Genomic DNA, 17,508 nt, shown 5'->3' with positions numbered 1-17,508 from the left:
TCATAGCTTCTTTTGTACAGTATACCATTTCTTATTTGATAATTTTGATATGCGTCACCTCTCTTGAGAGTTGTAATGATGGATTTTAATCGTTTGTCCTTCTGCTGCTCTTTTCTGTAATGTACAATCGCTGCAAAGAAAGGGATGTCTTCATTGTTCTCAATTATTGGTTCTGTACAAGGCTTCCTTGATAGTGAATCGGCATTGGAGTGTTTGCAACCGCTCTTGTAGACGATATTTATATCGTATTCCTGCAACCTGAGAGCCCACCATGCAAGTCTTCCAAATGGATCCTTAACATTGGTCAGCCAACATAAAAGAGTGGTGATATGTGACTACCATGAAAGGTTTTCTGTAGAGGAATGGGCTGAATTTACTAATTGCCCAGATGATGGCAAGGCATTCTTTTTCGGTCCTTTCAGCTGCAGTAAGGGACCTGGATGCATAGGCTATTGGTCTTTCTTTCCCATCCTGGATCTGAACCAGTACTGCACCGATGCCATAGCCGCTAGCGTCAGAATGTATCCTGGTTTCTGTGTCTGGAATAAAATGTCCCAAAACAGTGCCACTGTTCAGCTGGCTTTTGAGCGTTGTGAAAGATTCAATCTGTAACGCGTTCCAAGAAAATTTTGCATCTTTCTTCAACAAGTCATGCAAGGGCTTTGCGATATCTGCGAAATTTTTGATAAATCGTCGGTAGTAGGAGCACAAGCCTAGAAAACTTCGGACATCGGCAATATTTTTCGGAACAGGGAACTTTGCTACAGCCTCTACCTTTTGTGAATCGGGATATATCCCATGTTGATCGACTAAGTGTCCCAGTATAGTCAGCTTCTTTTTGCTGAATGAAAATTTCCTGGAATTTAGCGTCAGTCCTGCTCTTTGGATACATTTCAGTATTTCCTTCAAATGCTTTTGATGTTCTTCAAAATTAGGTGCATACACGATTATGTCGTCGAGGTAGCAAAGACAAATATTCCTCTTGAGACCTCTTAGTACCATGTCCATCATCCGTTCAAATGTGGCTGGAGCATTGCATAATCCGAACGGCATGACTTTAAAATTCATAGATACCATCTGGAGTCACAAAAGCTGTCTTTTCTCTGTCTTTATCTATTTGCCAGTAGCCTGACTTCAGATCCATTATAGAGAAAATTTTTGCACCGGCCAGGCAGTCCAAAGCATCATCAGTGCGAGGTAACGGATAGACGTCCTTTTTAGTTACCTTGTTCAATTTTCTGTAATCGACACAAAAACGCCATTCACCATTTTTCTTCTTCACAAGCACAACTAGAGATGACCATAGACTGTCTGATGGTTGTATCATATCTTCTTTTAGGCATTCGTTGCATTTTGTCTGCAATCACACGCCTCTCAATGGCTGACACACGGTATGGCCTTTATTTGATTGGTGCACTGTCACCTGTATCAATCTTGTGCTTCACTGCATTGCATCGGGATTTTTTCGCAATAATGTTAAAGTCAAAAATGTCGCTAAATTCATCTAGTAGACTCAATAGCTCGTCATTCTCAGCATTGGTCAAATCCGTATCGAAAATTTCTCTTACGTTTTCTTGAGATTAGAACCTTCTGGAGCCTGACCACTTAGGAAGCAAATAGCGTCATTTTTACTTCCTTATACGAAGTAAAAAGGAAGTATTGTAATTGCGAAAAGTTTCAGGCAGCATATTTCAATGAAAATATCCATTTTGGCCGCAATCGAATGCAATTTAACGATGATTTTGCGTGACATCTGTACTTAAGGACAGAATAAAAGACTCTTTTTCCTCCAAAAATTATAAAACTGCTTTAAAATGAATTCTGAAGAGAATTTTTTGTGGCATCTGTACAAACGTATGCACGTATCTCACACAACTCATAAAAGAGTAGCCTCAGAGTGTTGAAATTTTGTATATAGGACTGTTATGACATGTAGATGTCCACCTTGTATTTTGGTTGCAATCGGCTGCACCAAATGTTTATATATTATATATCCACTGTGTTACTCGGCATAGTGATCTCAGTTTCTTTACTCATATGTGTTTGTAAATTGTACATTTTTTGATTTAAAAATGATTGAATTATGTTGTTCTTATCATCCGGTTATTTTTATGCCTTTCGTAAATCCGGAAGCAATATTTGTACAATTATCAACAATTTAAAAGCTGTTTAGGTGCGGTTAAGTTTTAAATAACATGGCGGACATATTTGTTTACATTTGAAACGGCAGAATAGTCGATTTGTTGCCAATCTACAGAGACTAAGCTTTGCAACAACAAAAATAACACCTTCATTTATTATTGTGAATTAAATCGTGCTTAATCCTTTCTGGAATTTTTTCGAGGAAATAAGTGTTTAAGATTTACTTCGTAATTTTTAATGCAGCTATTTTGAATTTTTATGTATTTTTGCCCTGTCGCGAAGTGAGAACTGAATTAATTGAATGAGAAATACTAAATCGTCTGTGAAAAACTGTTTCTTTTTTGTTTTGTTTGTTTAATTTCTTTTATACATCATTCTAGCTTTATTATAGTATTTGAATAGAACATGTGGCAATGATAAGGTAATTCTTCAAAAGGTATAAATTTTGTGCATTCTGAGTTATAATATGAACGAAAAATTAAGTGAACCTAGCGCCAGAGTGTCGCTATGGTAAACAAATATAGTGAATTTTAAAGAGTGCATTTATTCTATTGTGGTTTATGCACTGTTGGCGAAGTAGATTTAATTCAATCCAATAAGTTTAAATGAAATGCAAGAAAAAATGCGTATAATTTAATATTCCGTTCAAGGATCACATCAGATTTTTATGGTCATTAAACAGCCTACATTCATCCCTTCGCTATCAATTGGTTTCGTCGACAACAATTAGTTACCCATAATTTACCACAACATCCTCTATAGTGACAATTGAAGCTGGTATCGATAGTTCCTTTTCGTACATCAGAAATCTATTTCCAACAGTCATAGCTCCGTCTGCTTCCCGTAGTTCTGAATTCAGAGCACATATTCGCCTTGAGGTGTTTGCTTCAATTACATAATCGATTGCAGCAAACAAGGAGGGCTCTGCCTTATTTAAGTACTTGTTGTCTGGAAGAATTTCTGCAAGTGTAAATTCTTGATTTCACAATTGATAATGGCATCGGTGGCACCGAAAAAGTTCCATCCGAGTATCATTTGATGACTACATTAAGGAAACACAAGGAATTCAAATGACTTCCTAGTCCCATTCAAATCAACTTTTAATACACACCGTCCCGAGGCAGCTACAGTTTTACCACAGGCAGTTTTCAATACAGGTTGATTCTCAGCAAACATAGGAGAATTTAGCTGTTGACGTAACTCTTCGGATATGACAGAATAATCGGCAACCGAATCAACAAAGGCTTTCACACACTGTCCGTTCACAGTGGTAAAAGTTTTATTCTTTTTCAACTTGGCTGTGGTGTATGTCGGAGGATTTTCTTCATCTGCGGCCTCACCTCCTGTACAGGTCGCTTGAGCTAATTTTCTCATTGGTTCGGCATGGGGAACGTCGTACTGGTGACTGCGATTTTCGGCGGTTAAGAGAGCATTGCGGATAAGGTGAACTGCTCTTTATTCGGGAAGAAATAGGTTGTGCATGTTCGTTGTCGAAGCTGTATGTAGATTCAGTATCTCTGTCCCGTTGAGGGTTGGACGTCTTTGTGGCTCTTGCATTTTCAAATATCTGGTGCCTTTCCCTACAGTACCTCAGATCACCTGTCCTGGGCGCACGCAATGAAAACAGAGAGGCGCATTATCGTCAGACCTCCACAGATCTGTCCTACGTTGTGGAGCAGTTCTCTGGCTAGCTTCACGTCTTGGCTGCGACCTAACTGGAAGTTGGTAGTTGGGTAGTGCTTTTGCTTCTACCTGCTCCTGTGAGTGGTGCCAGCGCCTCTATAACCTCTTCCTGGACCACAGATGCTATGTCATTTGGTGATACGGGTTCTATTTCCGTGTAGCCCTGTGCTTGGGGAAGGACCTTCTGAAGCTCTTCTCTGATGATGGCACGTACTATACACCTTAGTTCATCGGCCGACACCGCGGAGACATTAGGCAGTGTTTGGAATTGTGACAGAACGGATACATCTTCGTCGAAGGCTTTCTATGTGACGGCAACGTTTCACGAAGGTATCAACGCTGTCATAGTCCTGGGATGACAGGACCTGGTACAAATCTTCAGCAATACCTTTTATGAGATGGGCCACTTTCTCGTCTTCAGACATGGATGGATTTGCTTTTCGGCAGAGAGCGAGAACATCTTGAATGTAAGCTTCAGATGTCTCATCGATTTACTGTGCACGTGTGAGTAGTACTCGTTAAGCTCGGTTCTTTACATCAGCTGCTCAGGAAGAGGTGTTCTTAAGAGCAGTACTAGAAACAGTCCAACTGGTAAATGTGTCTTCATTATTATCGAACCACTTTCGAGTGGTTTTGCCAAGGTAAATAATGACGTTCGCTAGACACATTTGTTCATCCCAGTTATAGTTGGCGATTCGATCAAAGTCCTTGAGGCATCTATTAGTATCTTGTTGGCTGTCCTCGGTGAATATACATGGGCTTCTGGGTAGTTGGTACGTTAGGATCAGTATAGGTGCGATATTACTCAAAGCGGAACTAGCTGCTGCAGGAGGATTCTGCTCAGTTTCCTTCTCATGAACCATCTTTCTCAATCTTTTACACGAATCCTGTAAGAGTCCAAACTCAGGAGAAAATCCTCGAATCCGCAGGCTTCGGCGTAACTCTGCCGTAGTAACTGAGAAATACCCGGCGCCTCCAACAAACTGTTGCGTAGATGAGGGGATCCTACAAATGAACAAGCAAGTACTCAAGTCTAAACTCAAGACTTTTTATTAACTCGAACTGAATGAAGAGCTACTTATATACAGCTGGTGCATATACTGGAACATTTTAAACTTGGAATGTTCTGGAAGAATAAGAAGGAAATTTGCATAAATAAGATAGCATTAACAAGAAGGAAATTTTCATAAAACCCAATTATCAGGCATCTTGCCGTTGATGGGTTTCGAACCTGGGACCTTCGGGTTTCGAGTCCTGCCTCTTCTCCGCTAAGCTATGAGGAGCTCGGTTGAAAAGAGCAATTTTCGCTACAATATTGGAATAGCACATATTAAAAATGTTTATCTTTTCTTTTAAATGTTTACAAGTCGAATGTTCCTAGTACAAATGCTATTTTAATGTTTCACCCAACGAATGTCAAGAAAAATTAACCTATACAGTCAACGCTAGGTATAATAATAATGTCTAAAGAAAAAAGACGTTAAAATCGATCAATGAATATAGTTAAAAAGAATTTAATGTAATTTCATCACAAGGTAATGTCGACTTATTAAATTCATCTTAATGCCAGTCATTAAACTGCTACCACTGTTATTAAAGAATGAAACACTTGTATGTATGTATTTTATTTGTATTTTGTTTGTATTTGTATGTCTTTGCACTATGGAAAAAAACTTCACCTAAAGTTACCAGAATTTGAACCCACATAGACCACCGCTCAAACATGTGCACTTCAAAGCGAGAACTTTGAATGTCGAACTTGTTTTTAATACATATTTTGTAAAAATTTAATGTATTTTTTGTTAAAACTCTCAGTGATTTAAAAGCGAGCAGTGGAAATTTTTTTTATCCAGCGCTCCAAACTGTTGCCATTCAGTAAAACATAAAATATTTACCTTTCACTTTTAATCAATTTTAAGAACATATGGCGCTATATGTTGTGTATCTGTTCTTTTTTCTGTATACAAAAAATAAATGTTTAGAAGTATTCATAGTTCAAAAGATAATTATTCAGTACTGTTTGCATTAAGAATTACTGATTTACTTGTCACTGAATTACTTTTTATTCAGATAAAACTAGAAATGCAAAATTTATTTACTCGGGACTTAAAAGTTTATGCGGAAACAGACATTCTTTCTTCAAAATACACGTTGTTCTTTGTTGATGTTTATACTATACCTACTGTGCTGATGTCAAATACTGATAAATTAATACTGTAGGTTTCTGTAACGCTTAATAATCAATTTACTTAACCTTATTTCGTATTTATTTCCAAATGCGTTTTTGTTTGATATTCCATCTTATCTTTGCTGTTTTAAAATTTCTTTTTAATTTATTTGAATTCATATTTTCCACAAAGCCATCTCTCATCCAAATAATTGTCGAGTGCTTTGCCATAATCAATTAATGTAAAATTATTCTACAAATTTTTTCTAATGCAGTTTTTATATCTATTTATATATCTATCTATCTTTTCGGTACTATTTCGTTTTGAGGACCGTAAAAAATTGCAGCGAAAATGTATGCACAAAAGCGCCAAATCTAGCAAACGCGCTGATTTCAGATTGTGTAAGTTTATATAGTTCTATATTTCATAAGACGCCATTACTAGTTTAATTTTTAAATCCTATTTTGATTTTAAATTCTTTTTTAATATCGTATGGATTTAACAATTTTGGAATTGCCCATGACGAAAAGTCGGCAATAGAATTTTGGGTAAAGTGCAGAATAACCCACTGTTCGACATTTAAAGATTCTTTGGTTTGACGCGCTTTTAAGAATTGCACATACTTGGTATCCATGTGCACATCGACCTATTTTCACTTAAAAAAACATCTCAAAATTGCACAAAAATGGCACTGCGCGCACCCTTGGCTTTATCTATGTACACATCGACCTATTTTCACTTAAAAAGTAAAAGAAAATTGACAAAAATCCAATTGTTTTTACCTTTGTAAAAAGCAACAAACAAATAAGTGAGCGATTCTGCACTTTACCGAGAATATTTTCAAAGAAAAGGCATCATTCATTATAGAAAATTACGTTTGAACAACCAACGGGAAGAAATTATGCTTTAGCGATAAGTCGGTAGCGAGATAGCGATGCAGGCATCCATTCAGTTATGTTTAGCAATTTTATATAAATTATAATAATGATATGAAATAGTTATTTACTCTTATGCTTCCATTCAGTCATGTTTAACCTTTTTCATATAAATTATAATAATAAAAAAGTATTATATGAAATTAACCTTTCATCTAAATTAAAACATCAATCTTAGATAGTTATTTACTATTACACTTCCTTTCTTGGTGCAATTATTAGGGTTGCAGCAATTATTTTTGGCAGCACTGGCATCAACAATAGTTTGGCGATTTTTTACGGCCCTCGAAACCGAATAGTACCATATTTTCTTATATATTATATATCCATATCTTATATATATTATATACTATGTACATCTTTCTATGTTATATGTGTGTAGTTCCTTGTTGTTGATTACATTATCTTACCTACTAGTAATCCAAAAGACATACACATTATTTGTAATCAATCCTCTACTGACTAGGCTTACCATAATTTTTTTCCTCTCAAACCGGAAGAATTTTGAGAAAATACTCGCACAGAAAATAAAACCTGAAAAAGCAACCACTAAGAAAAAAGGAAAATAAAGAAAGACTAAATAAAGAAGTTATTAACAAAAAACAACAATCAGTTAAAATAAATTTTTAGTAATTCAATATATTATTTTTTAGTATTTATCATTAGTGTCTAGTGTGAACACTAGTTTCTTTTATCACTAGTGTGAACTTTGTTTAAAAATTCTTTGTTATTTTTAAGAGTATTCAAAAATTCACTACAATTTAGTTGCATACTAACTTTGCAGCTTAGTAAAGCTTTTACAGTCTCTTTAATATTCTTTTGATTCCTCCAATATGTCTTGCATGCTTGAAAATCTATTCTATCATTTAAATGACACTGTGAATAAAACGTGTTTTTCTCGGAAATGATTGAAATTTTGTACCCTCTTTTTTTTCACAATTTTTCTTTTTCTAAATTTCATAACTAGCTGACCAAACCTTTTGAAATCATTAAATCATCAAAACCATGATCCGTATTTATTGTATAATTTGTGACAGTTTAATTATTTTTTTTTTATTTGAATCTTCAATTTCAGACCATTTTAATTTACTGTTGTCTATTCAAATGAAAGATTCCACCTCACCAAAACTGTTTTCCCATAGCTCAGTATAAGATAGACATCAATCAAAAAGGTTATATATTCTTGTAGGGAGTTACTGATATTAATAGTTCGATTATTTTTAAATAAAAAACTTATTTTTTCAGGCACGGCATTTTTACTATGTTCTGCGCATTTATGTGCACGAAGCAGGTTCTGTTTTGAAAAAACTTCATCATAATCATCACATGTAAATTTGCGAGCAGTTCTTAATGTAGGAGCTAATTCCTCTAATTTCGAAGGATGCCACTTAATAATATGTGCCGATAGATTTCGTCGGAATGAATAGGCCTTCGAACATTCCAAACATAAAAAAATTTCTTCCGTAATAATCACACTAAACATAAGACGCAAGTAAACTGGTAAGTCAGGGTTAACTTCGTAGCGTGGCAATACTTAGGGGAACAACACGTCTTTAATCTCCAATCTTATGATACATCGCGAGTAATGGTATAGCAGATGCCAGCCTATTACGCTAGCGAAGCATATCATTGCACATGCGTGAAGCGTAAGCTACTGCAGAACGGAGACGCTACTTTCAACACATAGAGGGAAAACCAGCGAAGCATTCATTAAATTGTAGAAAATCGACAAGAGTTCAGATTCGGGCCAATGTGTTGTCCTCGTTGATTTCTTCAAGTTCAACGCGAGAACGGCCATTTCCCTTTAAATGGTTTGGACCCGATAGTGTCTTTCTTACTAGGTACACAAAGTCACTGTGTTGGTAAAATCATGCATTTCAATCTATAAACACACAAGCACGCAGTTTTTTCTCATGCTGTGCGCTGAGGAAATCTAGACCACGAGGACTGTAACATGAAGTTTAAATGTTATCCAATTTAAAAGTAATCGATAAGGAAATTGTAACCCGAAGGTCAGCCAGGAAGTCATGAGAAAGAGCAGGCACTGCGAATACGTATGTAAAATTTTGATGCTTAAAAATGCGCTTTTCAAGAGACCTAAAGTTTACGTTTGCACGTAAAGAGCCGTCGTCCGATATGTCTGCAAAAACATCTAAAATATAACTTTATAATAATACATCTGTATATACAGTCACATTAGCAAAATATACTGCAAATAATCCCATTCTACCCTATTTTTTTTAAACAAATCTAGGTTTAAGCCATAATATGGATTCGTTTTTTTGCCACAGTTCGTCCAAAACTTGCAATATCTACTTAGTTTTAATCATCTGATGTCTTCCGCTGACTGCTCTTTTAATTGCGAATAAATAGTTTGGAGGAGTATGAATGTCAAAACCACGTGGCCTCGCAGTTTGGCCTTGTAAACAATAAGAAACCATTGGTCATATCAAAATGAAATTTCTAGGGATGAATGATTTACTGTTCATCCAAGCTTCCAAAATAGCTGCTATTAGAAAGAAAACTCTCCGTTTGCATTGAGGAAAGGGAGTTTTTTTTAATGTTGACCGTGGCCTTAAGCCTGAGTTTTGACACACTGTGACAAAATTTTATTCATCAAGAAGGTCGGGGCATCATTTTTATAAAAGTCATGCTTTCACTTGCTGTTATAAGAGAATCTGAAAATTTATGAAAGACATGTTAGAGCATTTGAGAAAAAGACGGATATTCTGAAGTTATCTGCGGCTAAGGCAGAATAAAATACACTCATGTCCATAAATTAAGGATAATTCGGAGTCACGCGGAAATCGACCTCTAAAATAAATATATCACCTGTAAAATCACTACACACATCTTCAAGAATCATATGCAAATTTCAGGAAGTAACCAGATGACACCGATGGTACGTCACAATGACGAGAGTGTAAGAGAGTGATATATAAGGAATGCAGGCAAAGAAGTAAAATTGTTCGCAGGCGCTTTATAAGCATTTCAGTGAAATAACCGAATAGTTATGACACAAAGGACGCATTTGGATGATTTTTTACGTGGCAAAATTATCGGCCGTCTGGAATGTGGGCGTACCCAACTGGAAGTATCAGACGAACTTGGATTTGCCCAGAGTGTCATCTCCAGGCTTTAACGATTCCAAGATGATGGTAATGTGAGTAGACGTTACAGCACAGGTCGTCTCGGAGATACAACGCCAAATGAGGACCGGTATTTGGTAGTTACTGCCAAAAGGAACAGGCGGAGCACAGCCTCAGACCTGTATTGCCAGCTCTCTTCAGCCACTGGTACGACAATTTCAAGGCAGACCGTGTACAGACGCTTAGGGCAGATTGGTCTATATGCTCGTAGACCTGTCAGATGCGTTCCACTTACTGCAACTCACTGTCGCCTGCGGTTAGCCTGGAGTAGAGAGGACACCGCAACAGTGGGCTTGTGTGATGTTTTCCGACGAGTCCAGGTTTAGCTTGCAGTCTGATTCTCGCCGGACTTTCATATGGAGAGCTCCAGAAACCTGTTACCACCAAGAAAACATCATTGAACGACACCGTTACGGTGGTGCAGGAGTGCTCGTTTGTGGTGGAATTATTCTGGGTTCCAGAACTGACCTGCATGTTCAAGTTGGAACCATGACAAGCCAAATCTATCGGGACGTCATTCTGGAACAACATGTACGTTTGTTTCGGGGCGCCATGGGCGCACAATTTGTGTTTATGGATGACAACGCCCGTCCTCACCGTACAAACATCGTAAGCGAATGCCTTCAATCGGAGGATATCACCTGTATGGACTGGCCAGCATTCTCACCGGACTTGAATCCAGTAGAGCACGTGTGGGACATGCTTGGCCAACGAGTTTCAGCCCGTCTACCTCCTCCTACATGTCTACCGGAACTTCGGAGAGCATTGCTTTTTGAGTGGTGTAATATCCCCCAAGATCAGATCGATAATTTGATACTCTGCATGCCTAGGCGTTGTACGGACTGTATTGCATCGTCTGGGAGACATACAATGTATTAACAATCATACCAACCATGTAATATTGGTTTTTTGTAAATATGTTTTTTTTTTTTTTTTTTTTTTTTTTTTTGTAATTTGCTCCAGGGAGAAAAAATCGCTAATTTTTTTAATAATATCAAACATATAGCATCTTTTTTTGCTCTTTACCTTTTGTTTAATAAATAAGCTTTTCAAATAAGTCAAATTTGTTTTGCTTCTAACTCTTCCTTTGCCTGATTTTGCATTATCCTTAATTTATGGACATGAGTGTAGAACAGTTTACTTAACAACGGGAAAGATGTTCTGAGCCTGTTTGTGATATCAGAATAATCCAAATTGAGGGGACATGCGTAGCTAGTCTAACCTGCCCCATTTCTCGGGCCTTTAAAAGCAGTGCATTTCTAACAACCGGCAATTTTTCGTAATTTTTAATGAAAACTATACAAATCTTTTCGCGTGAAATTAATTTGTTATAAATTTTCAGTTTTTTTATAAAGGCGCTCTAATATACTTATTTGGAGATTCATCTCCAGATATATTTTTATTTGCGTGTTCTTTCCAAACGTTGGGCTTACCGTTCGAATTCTTTTCTCTTTATTACATGAAAAATTAAAACATTCTTATTAGTTTTAACTAGTTCTGTTTTGTTTTCGCTGCAATGGTCAGTTCTTCCTTGATTATTAAACTACATCTTGATAAACTGTTAATGTCAAATTTCGTACACACAATGTTTGTGTATGGCAGCACAATTTAGTGAAACAGCTTGTTTCAAAATTCGAATTAGATTTTATTTATATATTTGATGTTTAAATGAATTTTCTCACTTATCTTCGTTTAAAAAACAGATACAAATCTCACATATTTACTGTTTGCACCATCGGATTGATTGGAAAAATGAATTGAATGATATTTTTAAGTTCTTTATGTAATTTTTGTCTCTTGGCGAAGTTTCGAAAAATCGCTGTATTATTCTGAAATGTTTGATTTTTATTATATTTAAATTTCAACATCTAAAAATGTATTAGCAATAAAATTTTGAAATCTTCATAGATTATAAAACAAACAAATTACCTTCTTTTAAAAAAAGAACAACAAGAAAAAATATTATTCGGGTGATTTTGTTCATTTAAAAAAAAAAAAAAAAAATACTCTCTGAATCAAAAGAGGAATATTTGTTCATCCTTTTCCTAGGTAAATAGTTTCAAACTTATTATGCCATTAAGTTACACGTATAGATGAATTCAGTTTGTGTATTGATTTCAAATAAGTCGACAAAAGTAAATGGAGTAAGTAAATCAGGATTTTACTCATTTGATGTAAAAAGAGTTTTTGTTGTTTAGTTTAATTTATACTTTAGAGCATGACTGTAACTGCCAAGTTTAAGACAGACAAATTAAAGACCTGTCGTTGAGGAATGACAGACGCGAATATTGTTTCTGTAAAGAATATGAATGTATTCAAAACTGATCTTGAATGAGTGTAGTGTGCGTTACGTAGAATTTTGTATAGATATCAATAGAGTGTGGTAATTTTTGCAAAGTCGATTTAGCTTCGTTTTCATTAAATGCTGGAACGATTAATTGTGCATATTCTTCTCCATTTTACGAAAAAATTAAATATCTCATTTTTTTATTGCTTTCGGATAGAGCGGGAAAAATGTCTGCGAAATGAAACTTATACGAAATTTTTGAATCTTTATTCAATGCCAATAATTTCAAAATCTTTTGTTTTTATGCCTATTTCATCTTTATCTTTGTTATTAAATAATCTAAAAATGCATGTATGATGATCTGGTTTTTCTTCTTAAAAACATTATGCAAATAGTTCCTAATGGAACACATAAAGGACAGTTTATGTTCTAAAATTCCCTCAAGAGGTAACTGTAATTGCATAAACTGAGAAAATATTATTTCTGAGTACTTGTATGTTCCTGCTCTATATAGTAAATGAATTCGATTCCCATTTATAATAAATGGCAATAATCATTTTTTTCGAATTTATTTTATGCTTAAAGCTGATGTATGCATTATTTTTCAGAAATTATAAAGTTACTAGTTGAGAAATCACCACCACATATTCTTAACCTCTATAGTAATTGTGGATATACGCCTTTAGCCTATGCTTGTGAATTTAACTGTCCAGAGGCTGTTCAGTTCCTCTTGTCACAAGGCAGTAGTGTGGAAGCAAATGAAGACAGACAATTTCCTTTATTCCGTGCTATATTCAATCCGGTGGCAGAATATACAATGTCAATTGCATCCCTACTTGTAGACGCTAGTGCAAACGTAAGTAACGAAACCAAATCAGTGTTTTTAAATGATAAATGTTTAGAATTAATTTTTAAAAAATGTAAGTCTTTATCTGGATATCACTAACCAATGGAAAATTTACATTGTGACATGTAAATTTAGTCGCAAATATAACCAATTTTTGTTTGGTAATTGATTAATATTTTTTCAAATAAATACATAATCTTATTTTTCTCTCCTCAATTTTTAGCATTTCACAAATTTTTGTTTTCAGGAGGAAGTCTAGAGATTTATTAAATAAATTTCAAGTGTTAATGTTTAATTGTAAAACAGTTATATGCAAATTATTTCATGAAATTGTGCGTGTCAGATTTTTCTTCTATGAGATTGTCATAAAATTCACATCAAAATACCGTATCATGACCATTGTGTCAACTCTGAGTATATTTATGCCACCATTACTCTATAATCTTGTTTAAATCTGGTGAGTGCATTTACAACATTCAGCACCTAACTCAATTCTACGCAAAATCGTATTTCGTGAATCCATTTTATAGGTCTGAATGCTTGGCTAAGATAAAGAATTTGGAAATGAATTCTTGTTCTTTACAGAAATTCAAAAAATGATTCTCAAATTGGGATTTTTATGTTAAAGTCTTTTACCTTGAATTACAGTTATTTTAAAGAATTTAATTCTCATACATTTTTACAATAAACAACATGTAAAGAAATTAAGGGAAATTTGCAAATGCTCAGTGATGTTTCATGGCATTCGGTAATAGTTAACTAATTAAATTATAATTTTTTTTTTCATTTCCTAACGTCTTGTAAGTGAAAATAATCTTGAAACTAGACATTCTCTTTTGTTTATTTGACTTAGTGAAATGTTATCCGTAATGTTAATATTACGGGTCTAAATGTGCTCCGCATAAAAGAATTTCGAATTTTCCACTTTCTCAAATGGAACGTGTAGATTCTTTAATCAGAAAGTGCGTCAAATCAAAATCTCTTCAAATTTTGTTTCAAAACAAATATTTCATTCAGGTTCAATAGGTTTTAGGTTCTATAAAGTTTACTAGATGTCAAACTGTATGTTTATATATATATATATATACTGTGGCTTAAAAAAATATTGTGCTGTTTGTCATATACAGAAAACGAAAAACTAGATATTGAAAAATTTGGGTTTGAAGTAAGTATTCAGACTGAGGAAACATTTATTACGTCTTTGCAGATGAGGTTTTTGTCGCACAGACGTCGTTATTGCGTCTTTCATAGTTATATTTTGATTGTGAAAGCATCGTATCACGACGTCTTAACGACGCCTAAATGTTCGCAGAATTCGACTTTTTTGCAACATTTGTGAAAACGTCGTTATTATGTCCTTGTGTTATATATTGATTTACGCAGAAAAATAAACTTAATAATGAATATATTTTTCTTCTTTTTTAAAATCTTGTATCCTTGTATTTTTCTAAGGTTTTTAAATATTTTATCATTTCCTGAAAACCAGAAAATAATACAATTTTTTCTTATTAGACTAAATATGCATAATTAATATTAATATTAATTATTTTCAGTACTTTATAACTATATTTTTTAACTAACTTAAATTCCAAATTACGATTATTTAAGATTTCATCATTTCTTTTCTTAATCTTTTAGTGACTTAACTTTGAGAGGTGTAATATTAATCGAAGACTATGTAACTGTAAACACTTACTAAATTAAAATAAGATTATTAATTACTAAATTAAAATAGATATTACTAAACTCTAAATTAAAATAAGAATGTTTCCTATTTAAAATTCAGTCACCTGAAATGTTCATGACAGTATCAATTTAATATTTTAAAATTTTAATTTCACTTGCTTATTAATATATATTATAAATTCAACAATTAATTGCTTATTATAAATTCAACAGTTAATAATTACGAAAAAAGCATTTTATTTTTGTTTACATTTTTATAAATTAATTGTAGAACTTTAAATACATATAATTTACCAATACCATTGCTTAGATCAAAAACGTTTTAAACTTGATTTTCTTTTTATCTAATTAATTCAGCAAGTAATCATTCTTCTTAATATATATTAAAAATTATTATAACCTCAGGAAACAAGACTTTTCCGTTTGCCGTTTCAAGTTCGTTAACGGCAGTTCGCTTCCAACACTAATCACTCATCATTAACAAGATATCACAATCAGCGCAAAGCTTACAGAGTAAAGAAAACAACTTAACTTATTAAAATAACATCATTTCAAGTAAAAAACTACTTAAAAAATAATTTTTTTAGTTGCAAACGGTACTGACCTCAGCTAAAATCTCTGCCGCTGCTAATAAATTGGATCTTACAGAATATTGTCCTGGTTTTATGAATAATGCACACAGTTAGCAAACTTAGCTTATCATAATTTTGCTAAATGCAAGTGGCATTAGGAGAATAAGTATTATTTAAGATTAATGCATATCTATTGCTGTTGTTTAATTTATCTGTAACTGTGCCTAGTGATGCCAGCGCCTATAAACACGTCTCTCTACTTTGTCTGACGGTCTGTCTTACCATGGCCAACTACAGGAACGGCCACGGAAGTTCTGGCGTGACTTCACAACCTTCGTCTGAACTGGACGCTTTTAACCCGATGATCGAACAATATAACATAATAAAATATGCTCTCTTCTTACATCACATTTTGAACTGCCATATTTAATCAATACAGAAGTTATTTTATCTTGTTGATCATATTAATTATGCCCAATTTAGAAAATTTTAAAAAAAAAATAAATAATTTAAACCGCAAAAAAAATAATTGACCAAATTGTGTCAATACATGTTTATCGACTTTCGTAATGTTTCTCTTACATACTGTATTTAATTAAATATCATGCACTCCTCCATGTGTGCTTTGGTCGCCTATAAATTTATATTATCAAGGAATTAAATATTTAAAAATTAATTAAAACATTATTTGTAAGAATATGTTCTTAAATGAGCTTTGCATAACATACACAGAAATATTCCTTTCATAGAGTTAGAAAATTTCACAAATTAACAAAACACAAATCAAAGGCATAAATTTTTATTTTCATCAAAAGATAAATTAATTATATTGCAGAAGAATTTCATAATAGTATTCTAAGAGTTTAAAAATTAAGAAATATAAGAACTAATAATTGAATGACATAAAGGAATGTGTATAATAAATTTCACAACGGAAACGAAAAAATTTTATTGCAGCTTCAGATACATGGATTTTATAATAAAATTTGCAAGCAACGAGTGGTGGTGTAGCACCAGGGCGCTTGGGTCATAGACCCTAACCCTAACTGAAGATTGGCTACTTCGAAATACAAAAACATAATTAATAGAGATATATAAATATGTACAAAATACTAGACTCAACTTTTTTTAATTATAGTTGTATAATTCTTAGAAAATAAAAAGTAAAATGGCTTACCTTTTAGTCGATCTTCTTTCTTCTCCAAAGGGATGTCCGGGAGTATTTTTCCTAAGTACATCTATACACTACTCACAGAAAAAGGGGAGGCTTCTAAGATAATAAGGTATTTAATTTACATCACAGCACTAAACTAAAATATATATATATATATATACAGAAAGATAAGGATTACATGTTTCACTCAAACGTCCATCACGAGTTCTCAAAGTTCAACTAAAAAGTTCTGATTTAGTTTCTGCTGCGCACATGCGCAAATCACGTGGTTGTGGGTGAGAGTTTCAACAATATTTGATGAAAATAGTGAGATTAGGGTAATTATTTATAACAATTAGAGCGTACAAGAATCGTTAAAAAGTAAAAATGCCATCAGGAAAAAGCTGAAAAAGCCTGTCGAGCTAGTGCGAACAGCTATGACAAAAACGTGTAAGTGTCAAACAAGAACAAGGTAAATGCAAGACCTAGTGTGCAGTATTATACGAATATGCATACAAAAATTATGATAAATGAAGTAAAGAACATAGAAGATAACTAGATGGATACACACAACACAAAAATAAATTATACAGATAGAAAACCATGGTATTCGTGCAAATTTCTCAGCAAGGGGACATTGAAAAGTTCTAATTGGGTTAATTCTCAATTCATTTTATAAGTTGTGAAGTCTAACTTGCAATAGTCAGGATTTTACACATCATTAGATGAACTAAACATTTCTTCAAACATAGAAAATAATATAAATAGCTTACCAATTGCATGCTCTGCATTTTGTAACTCAGGCATTTCTTCAGAGGTTTTTCTTAACCCATTACTAACAGAGATACCTTTAAGTATGTTACATATTTCTTTAAATACTTTACAC

General features: G+C 33.8%; 1 protein-coding gene across 4 annotated transcripts in view; it reads left to right on the top strand.

Annotated features, from left to right (window-relative positions):
• LOC118180553 (uncharacterized) overlaps positions 1-17,508 on the top strand; it is a 41,300-nt gene that overhangs the window by 17,821 nt on the left and 5,971 nt on the right. For all 4 annotated transcript variants that reach the window (XM_085819893.1, XM_085819895.1, XM_085819892.1 and 1 more), the window contains one exon: positions 12,973-13,220. In XM_085819893.1, the coding sequence (XP_085676019.1) occupies positions 13,182-13,220 (39 nt within the window). In that variant the 5' untranslated portion in view covers positions 12,973-13,181. The remainder of the gene's footprint in view (positions 1-12,972; positions 13,221-17,508) is intronic.

Source organism: Stegodyphus dumicola, chromosome 7, assembly GCF_044657685.1.
Source record: "Stegodyphus dumicola isolate Sdum_Otavi_A_Nest chromosome 7, ASM4465768v1".
Classification (NCBI taxonomy): domain Eukaryota; kingdom Metazoa; phylum Arthropoda; class Arachnida; order Araneae; family Eresidae; genus Stegodyphus; species Stegodyphus dumicola.
Note: the sequence above shows the minus strand (reverse complement) of the source record. Positions and strands in the feature narration are given on the sequence as shown.